This window comes from Malaclemys terrapin, chromosome 8 (assembly GCF_027887155.1).
Source record: "Malaclemys terrapin pileata isolate rMalTer1 chromosome 8, rMalTer1.hap1, whole genome shotgun sequence".
Lineage (NCBI taxonomy): Eukaryota > Metazoa > Chordata > Testudines > Emydidae > Malaclemys > Malaclemys terrapin.
The window spans coordinates 92,347,609-92,372,826 of NC_071512.1; the positions used below are offsets into that span (position 1 = coordinate 92,347,609).

A 25,218-nucleotide genomic window follows, 5' to 3' on the forward strand; every position below is an offset into this window, starting at 1 on the left:
CAAACACAACCACATTTTCAATACCTTATTTTTTCTATACGCTGTTATTATTGGCTAAGGTAAGCTTGCATTGTGCTTGAACTTTCCCAGGAGATTTACTGTTCGAAGTAGTTACAAACAGGGCTTCTTAAAATAGATTTTTAAAACAAATACTGTAAACTGCATGTAAAAATTAAGCCCATCAGAACTAGAGATAGAACCATCGAATTAAGAGATGAGTCCTGACAGTTTACAGAACTTTCCTTTGAGATGCCCATTCAGCCACAGAATGAGAGGGAAATGAAAGGGAATAATCGGAGTTCAACCATAAGTAATTCACAGAACTATACTTTATACAGTTTATTTCACTAGAGATTGAAATTTTATACATAGTATAAAGGGGTATCCTGATATCACACATATACTTACTTTACTGTACTGTTTATGAACCAATTTTTTTTACATAATACAGTATTAAGTACCCTATTCATTCAAACAGTATTCAGAAATCTTTAAAAAAAAACCTACATAAATGGATGTTTATCATATGCACAGTGCAAGAATGTTTTTAGAACATTTTAATCACACAATGTGAATCTAAAATACAACACTGTGATTTAAAACTAATTTAAAATTATGACGCCCCATGTTGTATTAGCGAGACTTGATTAATCCCTGCATGAATCACAAAGCAGTATTAAATTCCAGATAAACAGCAGCAGTTTATAATTACGATTTCAACAGAAACCTTCTGTAACAACCTGAATTTTACAATGTGTTTTACCACCTTCTGGTTTTGCCAATGGTCTAAGGAAACAGAGAAATGGGATGTTTTTCATTTTGGAATTCTCTGATCGTTAATGCAGTTCAAACTGTATTATTACAGTGAAGGGAATCCTGTCCCAGATCTTGAGGGCATTTAAGAGTGGGTCAGAGGTGTAAAGACAGGGAGAATACTTAGTGCTTTGGTAGGAAAGCAGAGGATTCTTCCCTTTTGCAAATTTTAAAAAACCCAACCGATTACAAATCAGGTGGTAAAGTTTACACAAAACGACTGTGGTTAGAAAACATGTAAACAAATCAGAGAGTGATTCTTCATTTTCCCTTTTTGCAAAGTGGGGCTGTGGATGAATATCAGCTAATAAGAAGCAGACACCTTCCTTGGAAGAATGACTTCACCATCACACAGAATGTATGCTGTCCTTGTCAATAGTCACTAATGTGTTTTTCCCCTCTCCCCAAAGTTCACGAATGTTTCAAGTTCAATAAATAGTAGAAAAATAATCCTTTACTTAAAAATCTTGAGATGCATTGTCCCAGGTCCCACACAGCAATTGTAAGAGCAATGTACTTTCTAAAAAACGAACGGAAGCCTCAAAAAACCCATTTCTGTATCCAGCACCCTTTTTGTCTCTGGTTGAACAGATTTATACTCTTCCAGTTAAGGAAAGTAAAACATCTTCATCTTCTTTGAGCTCTCCCTTCTCTTGGCTCAGCTTAACAGGGTTCCTAAAGCTTTAGTTAGTGTATAAACTTTTATCTCTGTGTTTGGAGGTCTAACAGGCCTCCCGCTGCATTTTATTAAAATGTTATGGCAGGTCCATTCATCATGCTGATTTTCCCTCCATTCCAGAGCCAACATTACATTTTGTAAATGTAAATGTTGTGTGCATGTAACAGTTTCTTTAGGAAGGTAGTTAAACCACTCCTGGTAAAAGCACAACCACAAAGCTCCCCATTGCTGTATGGATCGTTGCTAACAAACTGCATTTCTTTTGTCATCTTTTCCCAAAGAATAAAATGTATTAGCATTCCGCATCCACAGTGTGCACTGTGACTGCCGCCTGTAAGTGGTGGCTGTGATGAAGAGTTGGATGGTGTAACCTGTAGTGGTGAAACTTATGACTCAAGAGTGCAGCTGTTTGAGGTGGGGTATCCAGATCTAAATCTTCATCATGGTTTCCAACGTCAACACCAGCTGATAGTGGATCATTATTGCATGGAGGATTTTCACTGTCTTCCTGAGGACTCATAGTGCTATAGCCTAGAACACAAAACAATACCATTAAGAACAGATGGTCTAGGGCAAAAGGCCCAACATTTCAAGGTACTGAATGCCCCCAAACCCATTAAGATCAATGGAGGAACTCAATAATTTACAGAATAGGGCCCAACAAACAAACAGTTTTAAAATAAAGACACACAGTAGACAATCTTGTACAGTTTTAAAATAATTCCTTCCTCCCTCTTCTCCATGCTTTTAAATAGCCTGTTGGCAGCCTCACTTTGAAATATCTGGTTCCCTACCAAACAGACAAACAAACCTATCTACCTACTGGCATGTATTTAAAAATATACAATAAAGAAGAAGTATGGTTTTGGAGACAAAAGCCTTAAAAATTATTTGGACTTTGCAAATAGATAAGGAACAAAAACTAAGTCAAATTTGAGCTACACTCTTTAAATTGTGCATTATTCCCATTCCTAATAAACTAAAACTTCCTTAGAAAAGCCATCAACTATTCTAATGGTAAATACTTCACATTATCTCTGTATGATTTTTTTAAATGATATATATATTTAAAATGAAAAAGGTCCTTGCAGATGAAAGTGTTCTATTTTCAAAGTTCTGGGATTTTTGTAAAAAAATATTACAGAACTTTCCTTAAAGTTTCAGAAGTAACAGAATATTAATATTCTAATGAATCTACTGCCAGCATCTATCAGTACTTACCTATCAGCTGCCCTGCTCAGATTTGTGACAGCCAAACCAATCTGCTTGTAGACAGCTGAGTAGAAATGTTTTGTAACTAAATATATACATATCCATCCATCCATCCATCCATCCATCCATCCATCCACACACACACACAGAGCGTTAAAGAGTTACATCTAGTGAATCTATAAGAACGTACTTAGAATGGATTAATCAAGCCAAATCCTGCAGACCCTTTTCTGGCTAAAATCTCATGAAATGAAATGACTACAGCAGGGAGACAGAGGGAAATACTCTAAGTGAGTATCACAATGTACCCAGCCTACCAGCTGCCTGAAATCTTGCCTGATCTCAGACAAGTGCCACAGCATATCTACTGCAAAACCCTCAAAGCAGCCTGATATGCCTGTGTTCAAGGTATCACATGCATCCTTGCAACTGATCAGACTGGATTTTTTACAAGAATATTAATTTGGTCTACCAAGAAAGGAAGATAATCAAAATACATCTTACATCACCTAACTCCTAAAGAGCTTTCATCTCATGCAGCTAGTTTAATCTAGAATACCAAAAGTGAATTTCAGTTTGGTCATAGCATTCCCTGAACTTCATTTATGTGCTGTAACTATGAGAACAGTATAACAGTTCTGAAAACAAAACCCACAAAAAATAGAAAATTTAGTTCCCTGCTAAATGAGGGCTTATGTTTTGTTACCTTTCAACTGTTTTAGGGTCTTGAGACTAATGTAAATTAGTTGAAAAACTGGTTACTGGACTGTTAAAAAATACAGTTTAATGCTATTGATTTCACCATGTATTTGCTGTGTGGTCTAGCAACCTCTGTCCAGCTGTTTTCTGGTCTTGCATTTCTTCTACGTAAAAAAATCTCTCATTTCTTTGAGAGAAGAGATACTGAATTGTATGTGACTCAAGTGTTAAACTGCAAATCTTTCACATATATTAAGGTGTACAACTGTCTTTTCCACTGTGCTGCTGCTTTAGTCATTGATAAAGCTTCACACATACTTAGTACTTTTTATCTTCATGGACTTTACAAATATTAAATAACTTAAGACTCAGCACTCAGGTGAGATAGACTAGCAACACTTTACAAACGAGGATAGTATGGCCAGGTCTACACCTAATAATTAGGTCAACCTAGCTATATGGCTCAGGGCTATGAAAAAATTCACACTCAATGTGACTTAGTTGGGTCAATGTAAACTCCACTGTAGATGCAACGAGATCGACAGAAGAATTATTCTGTCGACCTAGCTGCCACCTCTTGGAGACATGGATTAATTACACTGGCGGAAAAACCTCCTCCATTGACGTAGGGAGTGCTACCATGGCACAGCTGCATTGTCGTAGCTGTGCTGCTGTAGTGTAGACATATCCTGAGGCTCAGAAAGGTTAACTCACTTGTGCAAGGTCACCTGGGATGTCAGGGGCAGGTCCGGGGTTATTACTGCAGGGTTACGGGGGTACACAGAATATAACTATGGGTTGGGAAGCAGAAGTAGAAGACAGAGCAGAAATAAGCAGCAGACCTCACAGTCCTGCTGGAGAGTGCCTGGTTCCCTGGCCCAATGGGCAACCGTATTCTACTCCCAGGCAACCCCTCCCATTCCAAAGAGAACACTGTTTTTGTTATCTGTACGATGGGTAGTTTTTATGATTGTTGAATTCCCTCTCTGAGAAGATACTGACCAAGAGTAGTGAAAAGTGACTAATGATTTTGGCTGCCTCAATTTTTGGATTCGCAAACAGATCTTTGAAAAAATCAGGGTTCTCTAAAGGTGTGTCACCTTCGGCACCTGAAATCACTCGTTACTTTTCACAATCTGAGTCATAGTGTCCCTTTAGCTGAGAAAAAACAGGATGATGATGGGGAATCTGGTCTCTCCTATCTGCGATGAAGCTATGGATATCTAAAAGAGGAGGTAACTTACCTGTAACTGGAGATTCTTGAGATGTGTGGTCCCTACCTGTATTCCACTGTGAGGTTACACATCCGCACCACACCCCCAGGGTCGGAGAGTTTTGACAGCAGTGCTGTTGGTCCGCGCAAGTGCCCTGGCTCGCTTTGTGCTTCCGACTGAGGCAATTTTGCTCCCCCTTGCTTGTTGATATACAATACAGTTACAGTGTTGTCCGATATTATCAGGATGCGGTGAGTGGATGAATGGGGGAAAAAAACTCACACTTTCCTTACTGCCCAAAGTTTCAGGACATCAGTGTGCACACCCTGGACTCTTGGGGTGTCCATGTCCCTTGTGTGGTAGTGTGGTTGTCCACATGAGCTTCCAGACTAGTCGGGATGCGACAGTAATGACAGTTTTGCCTGGAGAAGAGGGGGGACACCATACATACATGATAAATGTTTGTCCACCACTGGAGGGAAGGACAGTATGTCGATGGGAACTGTGAAGGGAAGGTTCATAGATGACTTGGTGAGGACACTGACTGTAATCTTGCTTGAAGATAACGAAGGTGGAGTCTCCCGAATGGAGTGATCTATGGGCATGAGGCCACGTGGACAAGTATGGAAAGGCATGCCTTGGTCGTCACTCATAATGCGAGCTAATGATCTCATTCATAGTCTGGAATCTGTCTGTGAGTAAGCCTCGCAGTGATAGAGTTCAAAGTTGCCCCAGTGAAGTCCACAGACTGCGTGGGGGTGAAGACAGACTTTTTGATGTTTACACTGACTCCCAGAGAGGGGAGGTGGAGGATCATAGAAATACATGTGTAGGCCTCTTGGTAGGATCTGGCGGTGAGCAGCCAGTTGTTGAGGTACAGGAAAAAAAGTAGGCCATTATATCTGACATGAGCAGCCACCACTGAAAATACCTTTGAATACCCTGGCGGCGGTAGCTATCCCGAATGGTAGCACTCTATATTGCAAATGGTCGGATCCCACCATAAATCTGAAAGTGTCTGTGGGTGGGACAAACATGTATGTGAAAGTAGGAATCTTTCATATCGAAAGCCATGAACCACATGCCTTTATCTAATGATGAAATTATCGCTGCCAACATGACAGACATCTGAGCTTGTGGATGAAGCAACTGAGATGACAGAGGTTGAGGATTGGTCTTCACCCGCCCTTCTGGTTGGGTATGAAGAAGTAGGTCGAGTAAACTCCCATTCCATGATATTGTGGTGGAGGAACACATTCTATTTCCCCTCACTGCAGTAAAGAGCTCACCTCTTGGGTGTGAATACTGTCATGAGAGTGCTCCCCGAAGAGATGGGAACAGGGGTTTTCAAGGAGGTAGCATCACAAACTCTATTGTATAGCCATAGTGGATGATGTTCAGCACCCACCTGTCTATTGTACTTCAGGTGTTGAAAAAGAGTGCTAGACGACCCCCAAATGGAGTAGTGCGGTTGTGAGGTGTTAAGCTTATCGGTTCACGGATGTCGAGCTCGCATTGAAAATATCTCCTGGCCGAGGGTTGAGATTGAAATGTAGAGGCCATAGCAGGAGGCATGGGAAAGAGGGACCTTTGAACCTTTTTTATTTTTACGTGATGGTTTGGATGGTCTTTAGTGGTGAAAGTGTTGGCACCTATACTGTGGTGTGGTTGACTGGTGATGAAACTTCCTTTTGGGGGCAGGTGTATAAATGCCCAGTGATTGAAGGGTGGCCCTAGAATCCTTGAGGGTGTGTAGGGAATCGTCTGTCTTCAAGAAGTGGGATTCATCAAAGGGGAGGTCCTCACTGGTGTTCTGGACCTCCCTGGGGAATCCTGTAGAATGGAGCCAGGACTCCCTCCACATAATGATGACCATAGCCATGACCCTAGAGGAAGTATCAGCTGCATCAAATGCGGTTCTGGCTATTAATTTACCTTCCTCAATGAGAGCTTGGAAATAGGTACAGTCCTAATGTGGGAGACTGCTGGTGAATTCCTCAAACAGCATAACTGAGGAAATCATATTTAGCCAATAGCGCTTGATAATTGGCTATCTTGAATTGTAAACTGGAGGATGAGAAAACCCCCTTTCCAGTAGGTCTAAGCACAGGTGCTGACTTGTATTTTTACTGGTGGGCACTCCACCTCTCCCCTGAGGCCCCACTCTCACTCCACCTCTTCCCGCCCCCACTCTGCCCCTTCCCCCGAGGCCCTGCTCTCCCTCCTCTCTGTCCCGCCCTTCCCCAGTGCATTCCACCTGCTGAACAGCTGATTGGCAGCCAGCCCTGGGGGCTGGAACCAGTGTGGCTGGTGGGTGCTGAGCACCCCCTATTTTTTTCCATGGGTACTTGAGCCCCAGAGTACCCAAGTAGCTGGTGCCTGTGGGTCTAAGCATTTTCCTTTTTAACTACTGGCATAGATCTAGGATTTTGCTGCTTGGATCTTTTGGAAGCAGCCTGAACCACCAGAGAATTGGGAGGTGGGTGGGAAAATAGAAATTCTGAGCCTTTAGCTGGTACATGATAGTCTCTCCACACCCTTGAGGGTAGGAGCACAGGTGGCGGGAGTGTGCCACACCATTCTAGCCAGCTCCTTGTTGACATGGAGGACAAAACTTGTGAGCGTTGAGGTATGGAGGATGTTCAAGAGCTTGTGTTGAGTGTCTTGGATTTCCTCTAATGGGATCTGAAGTTCCCCAGCAACTGTGCAGCAGGTCTTGGAATTGCTTGACGTCATCCAGGGGAGAAGGAGATGTCGAAGTCACTGCTTTCTCCAGTGACGACGGTGGTAGTTTAGTCAGTTCTGGTGGAACCGCTGGAACCAGAGCATAGTATTCTCCTCGGTCGTCAGATCCGGGGGCAAGTTTGATGGTTCCCTTGGAGGGGAAGCAGGAGGTGACTCCCTAGAGAACTCAGGAGGAGGGTACTGGTCCCAGGGTCGTCAAGATGGCCAGTTGGAGGGATCAATGGATGCTCGTAGAGGTCCCGTGCTAATGACTCAGAGGCAATGTGGCGGTGGCTGTTCTCAGGGTCATGCAAGTCTTTTGGGAAATGGGTAAGAGCAGTATGGGAGAGGCAGTTCTTCTGGTGGGTCTGAATCCCCCAATGAAGAAAAGGTGACTGGGTTCCAACAGTGGCAACACTGGTGCAGCCACAGACATGTATGTTATATGTGGTGGGGGTGACAGGCTCAGTACTGCAGGGAGCTCTCTTAGGGGAGATGAGTTCTCTGGGGACTGAAGGTCCTGATGGAGTGGGGGGATTCTGGATCTGGGAAAGCAAAAATGTCTTGTAAAGCAGCCATGGATACGGATCTCCCATGAGTGAGAGGGATTCTATCTGTTTGGGCTGCCGGAACTGGTGCCGAAGCTGGTATCCGGCCGTGGTCAGACTTCACTGGTATTGGGAGGGTCCTGGGTCTTGTGAGGAGCCGGGGATGGCAGTACCAGTAGGGGCCATTCTGGAGGTGGTGCAACCCAATGTTTCTGACCTTTCTTCTCATGCCTAAAGGACTTAGTACATCCTAAGTCCTCATGAGCAGAGCTGGTGGATGGAAAGTCCGATTTTTTTAACGTTGACTTAGAGGAAGACTTAGTCCCATGTTTATAGCAATGCTTCCTAATATCCTGATTGGGCCCTGCCATGGGATCTGTGGTAATGGATTCACTGGCACCAGAGTCAGACTTTGTAGTGGGAGGTGCACTCCTTACTGAATCAGGCTGGTAAATGGGGAGGGTAGTTCCCAGCCTAGGTCCAATTGGGGTCTCATGGCCACCTCCTTGAGATATTTATAGAGGCACAGAGCCCGCCCTTTTTGGGTATGGCTGGGGAAGGACTGACAGATACTGCACTGAGCTTCTCCCATGCCATAGAGGCAGCGTTGATGGTCATCACTGACCGAGAAAGATGGCGGGCAGGAGGTACAGAGTTTGAAGCCCAGAGCTTTGGGTATAGTGCAGTAACCAAATGGGTTCGGAAAGGTGGGCACTCCATAATCTACTCTAAAACGACAAACTATTAAAAACTGGTAAAACTACTAATCTACAAATTATTTAAGAATGAATAGAACTATTTACACCTGTTTATTTAGAATGACGTCAGAGATGAAGACACTGAAGGTTCCGACCCAGACCATGCAATGGTGAGAAGGAACTGAAGAGGCGGTTGGTCTGCCCTGCCCTTTACCATCTTAGTAGGAAGCACAAAGAGAGCCAGGGTGCATGGATGGACCAACACACACTGCTTTCAAAACTCTCCAACTCCAGGCACATGATGTGTATGCATAACCTCACAGTGGAATACAATAAAGACCATCACTCAAAGAAGAAATAAAAGTAATATGTATCTTTAAAGAGCTGGGCAGGAGATTACCCCTGCTGGCACCTCAGTGCTACACGCTGTCAAGGCAGATAGTGAGGACTTTCTAGGAGTGCAAGATATCAAACTCTAATAATACAAAATCAGATGTAGTAACATAATGAGTCTGATTTAAACACGATAAAGATGACATTCAGCTACTGCCAACACCCCGGCAGACAGCCTTGTCTACCCTTGACTTGACTTAACTTACACGGAGTCTTCCTGATGGGTCAATAACTTGATACAGATTTAATTAAAAAGAGTTACCCAACTGTTTTTCAGAGTGGAAAGAAATATGATGACAAAATGATAACCCCCAAAAGGGTTGACAATGGAAATGTCATCAGACACTAAATGACACTAGCACAAACACCATTACTATAAATATAGTAAACGTTGATAATCTTTTTAAAAGTTGATTTGCACATAAAATGTCCTCCCATTGCAGCAGTATGTGCTGAATGCCCAACAGAAAGGCTAAGGGAGTATTTGACCCATAGTCTAGTCCAGGCTTAGTTTAGCTAGCTACAGAAGGCATACAGCAGATATTATTGGAGTGGAGAGGTAGTTTTATAAAAAGCTGTGAAGGTCACCTTTGAGAGAAGAATGCCAGCTTCACAGCAAAGGGCATGGAATTAGTTCTCTGCTGTCATGAAGACAATAAACTTTACCTCTTGAATGGTTTTTGAGATGTTGAATTAACTGTCAGGCTTAGCCAAGGGAAAATGGTGTGGTAAACTTGGTCACTTTTCTATCTGTTTGAATTCCAGTCAATCAGACATCCAACAAAACTAACACTATATAAGAATAAGATGCAGAGGATGGGGCATTAAGCTAAATAGCTCATGTTATAACACTGCTCTTACAAAAATAGCTTCATTGCTGGACAGTGTCATGCATTCAGAGGTGTCAAAATTGTTTAACTATGAAGCAGTATATATTTTTTTTGGTCTGGCCTTATCCCCTATGTTGCCAAACATCTGAAACAAGCTGAGAATGCAGATTCATGGGGGGTTTAAAGGTCTTACCGTGATCGCTCTCTGTTCCCGATCGCCCCCAGTACCGACGTCTACGTTCTGGACTGTGGGCGTGCCGCTCAATTACAGCTGCTATAAACCGAGTGTTGCTGACTAGGAAAGAAAAAAGAGCAGGGTCTGTTTTAAACAGAGTGTTTTTATTAAGTTATATTAATGGAGCAATTCAATAACAAGGAATCAGACATGTTTTATAAACTACTTCTTTCAGATGCTGCTATGAAATTCTTATAGGGATTACGAGCTTCCACATCACAGAAATGATGGGACAAAGGTTTGCTGAGAAGTGCATGTCCTCGTCCAGTGCTGAGAGCAGGATGAACATAACTCTGATTTACCCCACTGTCTGCTTTGATTAATGAAAGTTATGAGGGTTCCCTGGAGCAATGCCAGAACACAGAGACCTAGGAGGCATCTAAAGTCTGCTCAACATTTAAACTGAAAAGCAAGTCAGACTCACATGAGCTATATTAGTATCAATGGATACAAGCTGCAGAACTCAGATCCAGCTCTGGTTTTTGAACCCTTGACGTTGTTCAGATCTTGAATTTTGATTCAGCCCATTTTAAGGACAGGGCCACATGGGAAATTCTGATCTCTCCCAAAATCCAGAGGCCTTGGGCCCATCACTATACAATAGAATTATAGTAGCACAGTCATAACTGAATGGCGAAGAACTAAGTGCAAACAGGATTTACTTATTTTTCATTTAACGCTCTTGTTGAACTGAAGCTAGGAATTAAAGGGCCAGATTGTGCCTGCCCCTTCCAAGGCTGCTCATGGGTAGGAGCTTACACACCCCATGCAGTCATAACTGCAGTCCCTCAGCATTCTAAAAGCCATTCCCAGAGCTAGTTGGGCCACGGAGGGGGGCCCCCCCACTACAGAAAGGATGTGGACAAATTGAAGAGAGTTCAGCGGAGGGCAACGGAAATGATTAGGGGGCTGGAGCACATGAGTTATGAGGAGAGGCTGAGGGAACTGGGATTGTTTAGTCTGCAGAAGAAAAGAATGAGGGGGGATTTGATAGCAGTCTTCAACTACCTGAAGGGGGGTTCCAAAGAGGATGGAGCTTGGCTGTTCTCAGTGGTGGCAGATGACAGAACAAGGAGCAATGGTCTCAAGTTGCAGTGGGGGAGGTTTAGGTTGGATATTAGGAAGCACTATTTCACTAGGAGGGTGGTGAAGCACTGGAATGGGTTACCTAGGGAGGTGGCGGAATCTCCATCCTAAGAGGTTTTTAAGGCCCGGCTTGACAAAGCCCTGTCTGGGATGATTTAGCTGGGGTTGGTCCTGCTTTGAGCAATCTTCCAACCCTAATCTTCTCTGATTCCAAGAGAGCTTGCCACGCTGTAATGTGGCAGAACAGGCAAGCTCCCACTGCACACCAGTGGCACTATATGGCCCAAAACTAAGAATAATTTTTTTGGGTGAGACTGAAGGACAGTAAGGGTTACAAACTAAGTCAGTTAATACTTTGGCCCTGTTATTTTCCAGAGCAAAGCTTACACTGTCATATCAAGGTGTTAAGAGAAATGAAAAACCCTCCACACTATAGCAAGCCCAAGCAAGAAGCTCACGAACCCTTAGCCTAATACTGGCACATTTTACAGTGACACAGCTCAGCACTTACTGATTCCTCTGTCTTCATGGCTGTCATCATCTCTCTCATCCCTATCATTCTCCAGGTTGGACATACGCACTGACATTTCTACACACCATTACAAACAGAAAAATGCAACTGTTAAGTTGATCCAAAATGTTTCTCTTATTAACAACTGTCAGCCTGGTGGAGTGGTGGAAGCACTCTGCATTCTCGTGCTGGAGTACTATGCTTTGGGAATGGGCTTTGGAATCCCTGTTTTGGGGCTGGCTGGGGACTAGACGTACCAGGAAGAGGATATGCCAGGTACCCTTGAAAGGAACTGTATGTGTAAGACTTGAGTGATGCAGAAAGTTTAGTGAACAGGCTCAGACTGAGTCATTATGGTCCAGTGGATAAAGCCCTGGACAGGGACTCAGGAGACCTGGGTTTTATTCTCAGCTCTGAGACTTGGGCAAATCACTTCCCCTCCCCATGCCTGTTTCCTCTACCACACTTTGTCTGGTTGACTACTTAGATTGCAAACCGGATTGCCCTGCCTCTCACTATTGGTACAGTGTCTAGTACAATAGAGTCCCAGTTTTAGTTGGAGCTTTTTTTTAGTATTAGTGTATGACAAATAAATAAATAATAATAATTTTGCTTTTCTTCCCTTCCTTTTGAAGTAAAAGATGCCACAATGATGAATTTCTCTCAGAGTGCAAGAGAGGAGTCAGGGAGAAAAGATACAAGCAAAAAGCAGCCCCGGAGGAGGCATTGTGAATATTGTAATTCTAATAAACTGCTGGCAACAGCACTATTACTTGCTAGAAAACAATCTACTATTCAGAAGTTACAGGACTGGTATTAAGCTGGGTTTACTGCTTTAGCTCTAGGAAAGTCATATCCACAGCATTCTGAGACTTGTTTTAGCATTTTTTGTCCAGGTCTTCCCAAGGAGACAGCAAGTCTAGCTCTGTACCCAGCAGAGGGCAGTGGTACACAAGTACATTGGACAGTAAGTACATCAGTTATGCAAGGAGGGGACTGGGAGATAAAATGGGAATCAGAAGAGAAGCAAGAATAAAGCATTCCCAAAGGATGAACCAAAAAATGATCTTTGAAACTAGGCAGAAGAATGAACGAAACAGCTGGATTTTTATCCTCACTGCGAATATCTCCCTCACAACTTATCAGCTCACCCTGTGCAGCAAGAGGTGACATGTGCTGGTGACTCCTCCGGTGGATCTGGTGACGATATGCGTATACTGCCAGAATGAGCACCATGATGCATCCCATTATACCTCCGGCTACAGGACCAACCGGAGCACTTTTTATCATGTTCAAAGTGACCACCTCATCGCCTTAAAAAACCCAAAAACCAGAGCATAAATACGTTGCAAATAAGTTTAAATCAGCATTTCTATAACATTAAAATAAACAAGGCTTCAGCACATGACTTTTATGCACCTACATTGATGGTGTATGCAACAAAATACTGGCAGTTTAACAGTTAAATATATATCCTCATTAAAAGACCAGAATTACCTATCGCACCCATGTCATCCACGTAAGGGCTTTTAGCTCCCACAATGCCACCAAAGCATTCCTTCTGAGGTGCGCAGTAGGATTTATCCAGATGGGTCTTTCCATCGCTGTCCACCATACACCACTCACAGTCCAACACGCCAAAACAATCCCTGGAAGTGAAGAAAAAGGCTGGCTTTATCTTAAAGAAAATCATTTTTGGTTGGGTGTATCTCAGTATATTCATAGTCACTAGACAACTTGGAACCAAAATTGCCCATAAAGCCTCACAGCTCTGATGATTGGCTACAGAAGTGTCATAAGGGTTTAAAGTTACACAAGGTAAATCATATGGGGAAAGAGCAGCTTTGTCATAAAGGGCCAGATTCACTGGACTGCTCTCCTCTTTCTGCACCACTTAGGCAATGCTAAGGGAGAGCAGACCGCCCGAAACTCCTTGGCTGGAGACTCTCTCAGCATGAAGGAATCCCTGTCTGGGTCCTGTCTCTCTCTCTTCGAATGCCCCAGTGAAAGGGGTGTTTCGGCTTGGGAGGGGCACTGAGAAGGTGTGGTTGAAGCATGATACACTCTGGGTTTATCCAGCTGATGGACCATTTCTTGGAGACCACAGCCAACCGGCACAAATCAGAGCAGTCCCCAGGCTGTTCTAAACAGTGTCAGGGGCAGAGAATCAGTGAGCTGTAACTGGCTCCCTGCCACTCCACCTGCTCTGCCACACTCCACAAAACTGAGTGCTTCAGAGAATTTGGCCCTGATCTTTGCTAGCCATGACCTGAGCCACGGCTAGCAAGCCTACTACACTCATATCACAGTTTAAGTGACACATAGTTTATTTTTTTCTGACAGAAATCCTTGGTTAAGCAGTGCCTACTCCCAATGTTTCTATGACCACTCTCCTTTTAAGATCTGCTTCTCAAAAAGAGTAGGCAAATATTGTGGCACTTTCCCCTCTAGCTGAAAGGTAGAATTCATTGTCCTTTCTACGGCTCATTTCTCCTCTTACTTACATTGGTGCATTCCATTGACTTCAATGGAAGTCAAGAAAGGGTGTCACTGAGGCTCTCTAATGCATTTAATAGCAGATAGATGATTCAAACAAGTTTACTGCATGGCGGCATCAGGATCATGGCTGCAGTTTTATAGCACTTACTTTATTTAGTGTCAAGGGAAGATTTGTCTGTATTAGAATAAATAACAGCGCCTAATAATTTCAAGCCCTGCACGTATTTTCAGAGAGGGAAAACATTGCACTTTACCCACTCTCCAGCCTCTGATTACACCGCGTGTTAATACATTGTGGAAGAGCATCCTGTAGGCTAGGATCAATTGCTGTGAATGTCATCGGTTCCTGGTGGACTTCACAACTAGGATTCCTACAGCGGGGAAAATAATTGAGATCATGTCACAAAAAAGAATTGCAGTAGAGCCAATCAAAAAAATTAAACTTTGCTAAGTATAATCCAACTGTTTAATCACTCTATTCTACCGGTTTCAGAGTAGCAACCGTGTTAGTCTGTATCCGCAAAAAGAACAGGAGTACTTGTGGCACCTTGGAGACTAACACATTTATTAGAGCATAAGCTTTCGTGGACTATAGCCCACTTCTTCGGATGCATATATTCTACCGGGCACTGCATATATGGTAGTATGAGAAAGTAGTCCATATTCAAGGGTTTTAACATTTAATACTCACAACAACAAGGTTACTCGAGTTTTAGAGATACTTGTTCTCACCTGCTTTCTGCATTGGTAAGGTTGCCAGTACATTCATTGACCTCTAGAGGGCATTCACAAGGGCATTCACATTCGTTTTGTTCCATTCTTTAGAAAAAAGAAAAAATGGCCAGTTGCATCAATATAAACTGAAGTCCAAATCCTAATCCCAGCATACAGCCAGTGTTTTACAGACCATGTACTGAAAAGACACCCGATTTGTAAGACTAAACTGGCTATTTATTAAGGGAACTATTTATTTACCAAGACATTGAAACTTCAGCTAACATACTGGCCTCATGCGCACTGGTTGACTTACTAGTGTCTTCTCCACAATCTACCCTTCAGCAACCTGGGCTCTTCCCTCCAAGTTCCATGCAGGTTGCTGCAGCTGAGTCATTAGGAACTCATAGTCAGGCTGAGCATTAGGAACTCAGCTGGGAGAAAGGAACCCTCCCTTCCTCCATGTGGAACAACTCCTCTGCTCCTATTCTGAGTTGCAGAAGAGATGAATATCCCCAATGGACCCATGGAGCTACTAGCCCTCTCCTTGCCACATTTCCCAAGCCCATGAGTGCTAAGCAGCAGAAAAATCTCTTCTTCCTCCCCCACCGCGTAGCTCTCCAGGGTGATCACACACAGAGCTCCTTCCCTCCTGTGCAGCTTTACCACATTGTTTTTATTGTAGTCAAGACCCTTTGCAGGGACAGGGTGTGAAGGCAGTAAGCTTGGCACCTATGTGACAATCCATCATATTCCACACCCAAAGGCAAGTGTTACTAGGCTGTAAAGAAGGTCCTGTTTCTGCAAACACCCCAGACCTGGGAGTGATTTTGCCCCAGATGAGTACTCCCATTCAGTTGAACTATTTTTAAGCAAAGTGATTCACATGCCTGAGCCTGAAACAAAAAGGGAGCACTGGCAAAAGCCAAGGAATGGAGGGGAAAATGGCTTAAACGCCCACAAGGCTTATATGACAAATTTTTTTTAAACTACTGTGCACCTGATAAATCTGCAAACCCTTATAAAAGAGGAGCATAACCCTACTCATTACACATAAAATACATTTTATTTATGCAGGTACAATATATGTTTTGCTCTGACACAGGAGTTGCACCAGATATGTTAGCTTAGCCTACAAAATGACCAGGGCTCTCGGTCTTCATTTGCAATAAAATAAAAACCAATACCTGCACTTGCCAATTCATTTCAAATCACTCTTACCTGTGACAGTTCAGACAGAGCCTGTCTACCATACTGCAGGCACAGAAAGCAAGAGAGTCACAGGTTTCATTGACTATTCCAACAAAGGCATTGGTTCCAGGTATTCTTGTCAGTCTGTATTTAGAACAGTGGCTGCCATGCACTAGGTTTGTCAGATCACCCTAGGGCGAAGCAAGGCATGTCAAAGATGTAGTAGGAAACATACTACCTAGTGAGTTGAAATCTTTCCCCCTCCCCAAGCACATTTATAGAACCATAAGCTGAAGCAAAAACTACGAGGGAACATGACCGTAGCATGCCTTTTCTTCAGATAACAGGCATACAAATTAATTCATCAGCCTGCTTGGGAGATGAGCAAAACTCAGCCAGTACTGGATGACAAAGCACTTTCCTAAAGATTAACAACATTTGTTTATCTTATAACATTATGATGTGCCATAATGGGCTCTAGTCTAGTAATCCTGCCTGACAGCGGACAATACTTCATTCAAATAAATCTCTCCTCCCTTCCCTTCCTCAGCATACCAATCAAGGATGTGCACAAGTGTGTGTGTGGGGGGAAGCAGGGGCACAGCTCTCCTCTCTCCTCCCCCAATAGTGGTGGGGGCACAGAGTCCCTGTGGCCATGGTGGGAACCGGCAGCTCCTCCGGCCACGGGGCTGTAGCGGGAGCCAACAGCTCCTCTGGCCCCCAGGGCCGTGATGGAGGCACAGAATGTGCCCCCCACAAAAGCAGTGAAATTTAAATTCCTGCGCATGCCCAGATGCCAATTACCTGTTACCTTCACACAGAGATTCAGTTCTGGCTGGCAGGCGCCATCACAAGTTTCTGACAACTTGCTGGCACACGTACTATAAAAATGTACTTCAGCTGTGAACTATTTGAAAAGCCAAAGCATTCCCGATTCTGACTCTCACAATGCAATCTAAATTTGCTTTCTGTCCTCTGCATTTTCCTTTGCAACAAAACTCCTGGCCCCCTCCACCTCCAACCCATTTTGCATTTCAACTGTAGAGAAAATGTTAAAATCTATCCTGTTCTAACACAGATCCATTTAACTTGCCTGAGCTTTCAGAAATTTTCTTGACACTTTTACTAATAACCCTAGAAAAGTGTGTTTAAACAACAGCTTTCTCTCACAGAGCCTAGAGTTTTTGACATTATTCCACAGTGATCTTGTAATGATGGATTTGTGACATAGTAGTCAGTACACTCTGCACAACAACATATGGCTGTCATGAATGTTATATAGACAAGGTGGGAGAGGTAATCTCTTTTATTGGACCAGCTTCTGTGGGTGAAAGAGAGACACTTTCGAGCTCCACAGAGCCCAGAGTGTCTCTTTCACCAAAAGAAGTTGGTCCAATAAAAGAGATTACCTCACCTACCTTGTCTCTCTAATATCCTGGAACCAACACAGCTACAACACTGCAAATAAGAATATTAGATTACAATCTGTTTGCAAGATAAAGAACAGGGGGAAGCTCTATAGGGTGACAAGATGTCTCGATTTTATAGGGATAGTCTGGATTTTTGGGTCTTTTTCTTATATAGGCTTCTATTACTCCCCACCCCGTCCTGATTTTTCACATTTGCTGTCTGGTCACCGTAATATGAGACAGCATCACCAGTCTTTACCTGGGATTTTTAGAAGACTTCAATTTGACAAATTATACTAAATGTATGTTGATATGTTTTCTATTTTGTTACTTAATAGCTTCTCTCCAGCTAATAGTGTAAAAGGCTCCAAATGAGAAGGGTAAGAGTAAAGAGGAAGACCCCATCTGTGCACACTAGGATGTGACAACGGAGAGGGTTGGTGACTGGACATAAGGAGCTGGGATCCACTGCAGAAAAATCCAAACCAACATTTAAAAAATACCCTTAATAAAAGATAGGAAAAATAACTTCTCAGCTCTCACTTCTGGGCTAGATTATGTAACCTTTGGCAAATACTCACATTCATAATCCCTGGCACCACTCATGTGAGCAAAGTTTGTACAGTTTAGCCCACTGATTTTATGTTTCTACAGGGCCACCATGTGCTGCCCTTCACAATGAGTTGGTTTTGAGTCTCCGTTTGCTGTTCTTGGTGATCAACATTGACTGATGCAAAGGGCAGTCAAAGTAAATCCAACCCAACCAAAATACATTCAAAAAGTAAAACAAGAAAACAAACAATACGTACCACTAGGCTAGTGTTAAATTTATAAAACCTCTGAACTGTTCTGTCACTGAAACTGTTGCAGAGGTTTTTCTTCACGAAGTTTGGGTGGTTTAGAATGTCATTTGCTACCAAGGGTTCCTGAGAAGGCAACAAGAGAATTTTACTTAAAAAAAGGCATAAAAAGTGACTTCAGTACATTCCGTAATCTTTCAAAAAAGGGGGGAAAAAAAAGAAAAAGAAAAAAAAAAGACATGATTTAGCCAAACCTTGTGTGTAATATGCTGCTGTTCCACCGGAGCATGACCTTTAGGATCAATGAGAGTTGGGTGTGCCACGAGATACCCTCTATCCTCCATAATAAAGCACCTGCCCAATATAAACAAAATGCATTGTTCATGAGGTTTCTTTATGTTTTAAATAAATGGGTAGGTTAAATATGGTTGTAAAAAGAAGCTTGAACAAAAACTCTGTCCAATACAAAAAACTGTCCGTTAAAAATTCAATGGAAATAGTTTTAAAAAGAACATATCAGTATATCCCTGAAGTTTACGAACCAACCAGTATTGCAGCACTGTACTAATACTTGAGAATTTGAAGATGGAATTGACTGGACACAGAAATGAGACCACTTATTTTATTTCCATTGTCTAATCTGCGAGAAATGCACAAAGTAAACCAATAGCGAAAAACAAGATTTTTAGAAGTTCTAACTGCTTAACCTCAAATGCTAATAGTAACAAATGTAAGGATTCTCCTATAATTTTCCACCAGACATTTTTCTTTTAAAGTAATGTCAAGCTTTTAGTTTAATTTTAATAGGGGGGAAGTCACCTCCACTTAATATTCTTATGAAAATGTGAATCTTCATTAAACTCCTAATTCACACACCATTTCCCTTCTTATTCCCAGCTCTTCCAGAGTGACTTTGGGGAAAGCATGTAATCTGCGCCTTTGCCCCTCCATCTGTAAAGTGAGGTGTTGGGAAGCATCATTCCATAATGTTCATAAAGCGCTTTGAGATCCTCTGATAAAAGGGCTTACAGAAGGGCAAATATCTTATTTTCCTTCTCTCCCATGTTCCTTTCCTGTCACCCTCTTTTCCCCAACCACCAATGTCAACCCTTTTCTCAGGCCTCCTTCTCTTTGCAAGGCCTTTCTCTCACTGGCAGTCCCTCTGCACAGCACGCCTGCCTCCCTCCCTCTTTCTGTTACCATAGACACAGAAAGCAGTGATACAGGGGAAGGCAAAGGAGCAGATATCCTAGGGAGAGGGCTTAGTCTGTGCAAAGATCAAGAGAATGTGTGGCCACAGAAGGAAAACTGGAAGAGGTTAATGTAGGCCACTTAATGCTCCTGAAGAACTCAGCAGGGGTGGAGCTAAAGTCCCCCAGCTTAACCATAGCTTTGGCTGGGTCCTGCAGCTGTGCATGCAAACCCCCTGCCTCCGGCCTGGGGCTATGAGAAACTGCAGGAGCGGCTTACAAGTGTACAATTCCCACAACTGCGTGTACAGTGTAAAGTCCTGACTGTATCACCTAAATGTAAAAAAAATCACATACATAATTTTAAAGGTAACCTGCACAAAAAAATAGATAGGGTGTACCCTTTACAATATAAGAAGGAGGCATGAAAAGTTAACAGAATTTTTTTCCTACCAACTTTTGTTTTTGCATTAGAAATGCAGGTCTTGTCTGCTGTTTTTCCTGGAAGATGTCATAGACAACTCGTGAACTAGTAGACTTATGATCACAAATACCATGGGATGAATCCTGATTGACTGGAGATGGGAAATTATTTTTATTCAGACTGTTCAGTCTGACTGTTTTGGGTTGGGGTTTTTTGTTTTTGGTCTGGCTTTGAGGACACCAATTTAAAATCAAATCCCTGACAAATACTTGGAAGATATGCTCTGAAAAAAACCAAAACAGATTCAACGTCATAGTGCTTTCCAGGACTGAGAGCACCCAATTCTGTGTCCTATGATGGAGAGTTACAGCAAGTACTTAACCCAAGACTTGATATTCATGATATTGTAAAGTTGAAAAAGGATGCGCCCATCCCTTTTATTACTATTTGTTTTTGACAAAAACAAAAGTGAAAACAAAACAAAACAAAAAATCCCAAGGCAAAATCCCTGACAGGCCTTTTTTATACACCACAAAAGCATAAAAAAAGGTGTCACATACATTTTTACCTTAATTCAAGATCTCCTTTAAGCATTCCAAACATACTTTATCAAGCTACTCTACCCATAATATAGAGGATTTTCGCAGTGAGAGTCTTCAGTGGAAGGCCAAAGGGAAAATGAAACATTCAGACATGTATAGGCCACACCAAGTTAAAATAAAAAATGACTCCAGGCATTTTACACTACATTTGTAGTATAATTTATTTGATGTGACAACTTAAACAAAATAGTGCTGAATATTTATGCTTCAAATCAATTAAGCGGATTGTGTGATTTTCATATGTAAACAAATTTTGTTCTTTCATACGGTCAGTGTCACCAGTTAAGTATCTAAAAATACTCCAGGATAAGAACAAGTAACGGAATGAATGGAAGCTGCGTTCATCTTATAATGGATTTATGGGCATTTGTATTAAGCCTGAATAATACAAGTAAGAATGAATTATTTCCCCTTTTTATATTTTATTGATTGTTCATATACGTTCAATGTCGGATATCAAGAGTCCACATTGTCCTGATGAGTATAATGACTGCAGATTACAATACGACAGGGTGAGCCAGACCAAGGAACAGAATGTTTGAAGATATACCACATGAAAGGGAAGACTAAGGCTAACTCAGTAACCCAAAGGTGTACCTTATTTTGTTGCCTCCATCTTGGTTGCAAACTGGTAGCAAGTCCATTAGAACCTTATAGAAGTACCGCAGAGTAAAGTCAATGCCCATCACAGCCACAGAATGTCCTGAAGACATCTGTGCACTAAATAGAAAAAGAGAAGCAGATTGAAGGACTATATGAATAAGTGAACATTCAAAATACTTTGCTGAATTTGATATGAAGTAAATAATCTACAGACAGGCATCCAACCCCCCCCGAGCATGTAAATGACACCCACGCAGGCTCAGACCTGCACTCAGTTAAGAAGTGTAGCTCATATCCCTTTCAGGCTTATCTAGCTTAGGATAAAAGGTATTTTATACACACATTTGCTGAAATGTTTTAACTAGCACATTTTGAAACCCACTGTGAACAGGACAGTTGTATTTTAACATGCGATTGCTGGTCGAGGTGAACAAAATGCCCCCACCTAGGTTTTACCTTTACCAGTTGGGTGTTAAACCTGGGGTATATCCCACAATGGAACAGGATCACGGCTGAGTGCTGAAGAAACCCAAAGTTATCTCCCTGCATTTGATCTCATTTATATGCAGCCCACCCAGCATTTGCTTAGTGATTCAGCTTGTATCCCTTGCATAGCAGAAAGCACAGTCAGAATGGGAGTCCTTCTTCCAGATGTTTTGCTTGAGCACATCACTTGCACTCTTTCTATAGCAAGAGTCTGTAGAGAAGAAAGCCTCAGATACCAGAAAGACTCATTTTCCACTGCATTCCCTTATGCCATACGATCTGGTCTTCATTATTCCAGAGTGATTTTTTGCTCAAAAACGAGATGAAAGGCTCAAACATGGTGAAGAGATCTAAGCAGGTAATTTAAGGGGCCAACAGATATTCACTTTCATTACACACATAACAATGTAAGTTAGGGTTAAAAATACCCTAAACAAAAAAACAAAATTACCCCTCCCCTCCCCCGGCATCACCACAGTTCACAGCCCCCCTTATCCTCAGCACCAGTTACAGAGCAATACCTGCTTCCTGGGGGGAGGATGATGCTTAAAGAATCTTTTCAGCTTCTAGGGAACTAAGTGGCCTGCAGACCTTCTGCTTATTACAATTTTTATGGCTTTTTACTCACCCTCCTACTATGCCAAAGGGAACATGAAGCCCCTCTTCAGATTATGTGAAACCTCCCGGGGGAGGGGAGGGGTAATTTGTTTTTATTCTTAATCTAAAACTTTGTCTTTACTACTTATATAGTTTAAACTCTTTAAAGTGTAATCTTCTCTAGCATAAAGAGAGGTTGCCCCCTTCTGGTCATAATGTTTATTACTTCAAATTGTTTGGAAGTTACAAAGCAGAAAGCAGAACACAAGACGACACCATCTTCCACGCTTTTTTTTAAAAAAAATTTAAACTGTTTTCTGCAGTTCTTCAAAACCTCCTTTCTGCATAGGAGGGTTCACACCTCTGGCTTTTATGCCACTGAGGTGTGTGACTACAAACCTCAAAGTCAGCTGGCAAAAAATGGTTCATGTACAAGCACATTAGGGACTGAAAATATAGTTAATACTACACTAAACACGCCTTGCAGACAAAGACTGCCATGTTTAACATCCTATCAAGCTCATCACGGTTAACCCTGGGGTGAGTCCTAGCTGACATGATGATAGACACACACTGAGGGCTAAACTGCATTTAAAATCATGTTAGTTAACGTGTTCTGCCACAATGTAATTTTCCAGCATAGAGAAACCACACTTGGACATAGTGATGAAAATTCACATTCAGGAATAAAGCAGGATCTTCAGTTTTTGTGGATGATTGAGAGCAGCAGCAGCAGCTGCTGCGCATTATAGTATCCTGTCCATATGTGGAGGTCTGCTGGTGTCCCCATTTTGCTCAGCAGCTCAAGAATACACATGGTTACCTTAGCAACTGACACATCAAAGACCTACAAAACACAATCTTGGAGCACATATGCCAAAGTATTTTTCACAACAGTGCTGGAAAGCTCTCCTATTCCTCAATCATTTGCCTTTATTTTCCCACCCGTGCTGTTTTCTCCACTAACAGTGCAGTACTCCCAAGAGTGCTCGTGGCCAGAGACTGGTGGTCGGTTAGAAAGTTCACAACAAAACAATATGCTTTCTTAGGGTTCTGGTTTGTTTAGAGGGCTCTTGTTCCACTAAAAGAGCCCAAACCAGCAAAGTCTCCAGCGACATTCCCTTTTAGCAGGTTAAGAGCCTGTGAACTCCAAATAGGGTGACCAGATAGCAAATGTGAAAAGCCCCAAATATCGGGACTGTCCCTATAAAATCGGGACATCTGGTCACCCTAACTCCAAAACAAAACAATAAACAGGACATCATATCTTATGACATCACTTGTGTTTCCAAAGCTCCCTGTCCTGGCAAATCCTTCTTCCTTTCTCAGGAGAGTAACCTAGATGCTCCCTGTAAATGTCCCTGAGCCCAGGCTCTTCTAAATAGGACATCAATTTCTTCTTCCCACCTCCACACTCTTCCAGGATTTAACCCCCAAATCCCCATGCTGCTGTATGGCTTGGCAGGGCCTCCTCCTAGGAGCACCACGAGAGTGTGTGACAGGAAGAAGGGACCCCCTTCTTTGGGATACTGTATACCAGATGTTCCCAAACTGTGCGGCATGCCCCCCTACGAGAGGTGTGGAGGAATGTTGGGGGGGGGAGGGGGCCCGGGCCAGCCCCCATGGGTGGCGGGAAGGGAGCGCCACCCTGCCCTGTTCCATGCTTAACTCTGCTCTAGCCCTGCCCCCAGTCACGGCCCTGGCTCCTGGCCTCGCATCCAGACAGGGCGCCACACCCAGCCCTTGCTCTGCTCCTGGCCCTGGCCCCAGATCCGCCCTCAGCCTCAGCCCCCTTACCCCTCTCTGCATCTCTCTTTCTTTCCTCCCCCCCCCCACCCGGGAGCGCTTCCAGCCCTGGCTCCCGGACTGGGTGTTAAGGGGTGTGTGACCCTGAAAAGTTTGGGGACCACTGCTGTATACCCACTCACCAGAGATTATGTTAATGCCTGTTTCCCTTCTAAGCACCCTATAATGGGAGAATAGACCTATTTAATTTAATACTATTTTGAAAATTTTTAAAAGAATTTCATCTATGAAGATAGAATCAAAAATGTCAATGCCTAGATACAGCAGCCAATGGAACGGGACAGCTGGCCTCACGATGCAGCAGGGGCTTCTTTGCCAATATTCCAGATGCTGACCATCTGATGATTTTTCACACAAATGAAGAGCAGATCAATCAGTTCTAGTGGATTAAAGAAACCTGTCTGTGCTATGACTCCACCCATCTAAAAGAAAGCTGGCCTGATGAAGTGATCGTGCTCATGTTGTTCCACAATATATGCACTGAGGTCCATAATTTCAGTTAATCCTAAAACTGTTCCCTGCACAAAACTGAGCCCACACAAAAATTGTGCCATTAGTTTTGTGAAGGCAAAAATCCACAGAAACATGAGGTCATATCTATTTGCATGTGCAAGTCAGGTAGACATCACAGAACACAGAGTGTGTAAAGACCAGTTTGCAGTCTCAAAAATGTTACTAGTGGCACTTTAGAGGATGGTTTTGCTAACTTAGCTCTTGAAGTTTAATCCTATAAAGGTAAATAATGAAATATCTTCTCAGCGACATCACTAATTAAGACTTTTTGTCCGTAGCTATATTTTACCTAAAAATCCCTTTGGCCATATCAAGCATATAGTCTTTTAATAGATACATTAAATTAAATCTGTTCTTATCTTAAACAATTTCAGGGAGACAGGATTCCAGTGTAATAGAATCATATTTGGTTCTATATAACAAGAAGGAGAACTATAATGTCCTGAAGATGTCTTCTCTCTCTCTGTAAAAGCCATACAAAAGGCTTCTAAAAGTATTATTTTAACTTCACTTTTGGGCACTAATCCCTTCCAATTATCTGATATATTCTGTAGTAGAAAAAACATTATTTTGTGCATGGATTGTCTTTTTCCCAACCTTTGGAAGCAAATACTATGCCGTATATAATAGGAACGAAAGAGAAGCAGTCATGTCATTGATGTATTCTGATTACATCAAACATCAGCAGAAGAAGTTCAAGTATTGTGCACTGGCAAGGTATGAACAAGATGATCACACTGGC

The 25,218-nt window shown here is 42.6% G+C and overlaps 1 protein-coding gene across 3 annotated transcripts in view; it reads right to left on the minus strand.

Annotated features, from left to right (window-relative positions):
* Window positions 1–324: 324 nt before the first annotated feature.
* The window catches only part of CACHD1 (cache domain containing 1), a 207,610-nt gene continuing 182,716 nt past the window's right edge, over window positions 325–25,218 (minus strand). For 2 of the 3 annotated variants that reach the window (XM_054037560.1, XM_054037562.1), the window contains 11 exons: window positions 21,069–21,191; window positions 18,510–18,609; window positions 18,265–18,381; window positions 16,077–16,237; window positions 14,874–14,960; window positions 14,396–14,512; window positions 13,140–13,291; window positions 12,794–12,955; window positions 11,643–11,720; window positions 10,004–10,105; window positions 325–2,023 (listed from right to left, as the gene is read on the minus strand). In XM_054037560.1, the coding sequence (XP_053893535.1) occupies window positions 1,785–2,023; window positions 10,004–10,105; window positions 11,643–11,720; window positions 12,794–12,955; window positions 13,140–13,291; window positions 14,396–14,512; window positions 14,874–14,960; window positions 16,077–16,237; window positions 18,265–18,381; window positions 18,510–18,609; window positions 21,069–21,191 (1,438 nt within the window). In that variant the 3' untranslated portion in view covers window positions 325–1,784. The remainder of the gene's footprint in view (window positions 2,024–10,003; window positions 10,106–11,642; window positions 11,721–12,793; window positions 12,956–13,139; window positions 13,292–14,395; window positions 14,513–14,873; window positions 14,961–16,076; window positions 16,238–18,264; window positions 18,382–18,509; window positions 18,610–21,068; window positions 21,192–25,218) is intronic. The other variant, XM_054037561.1, reaches the window with a different exon arrangement.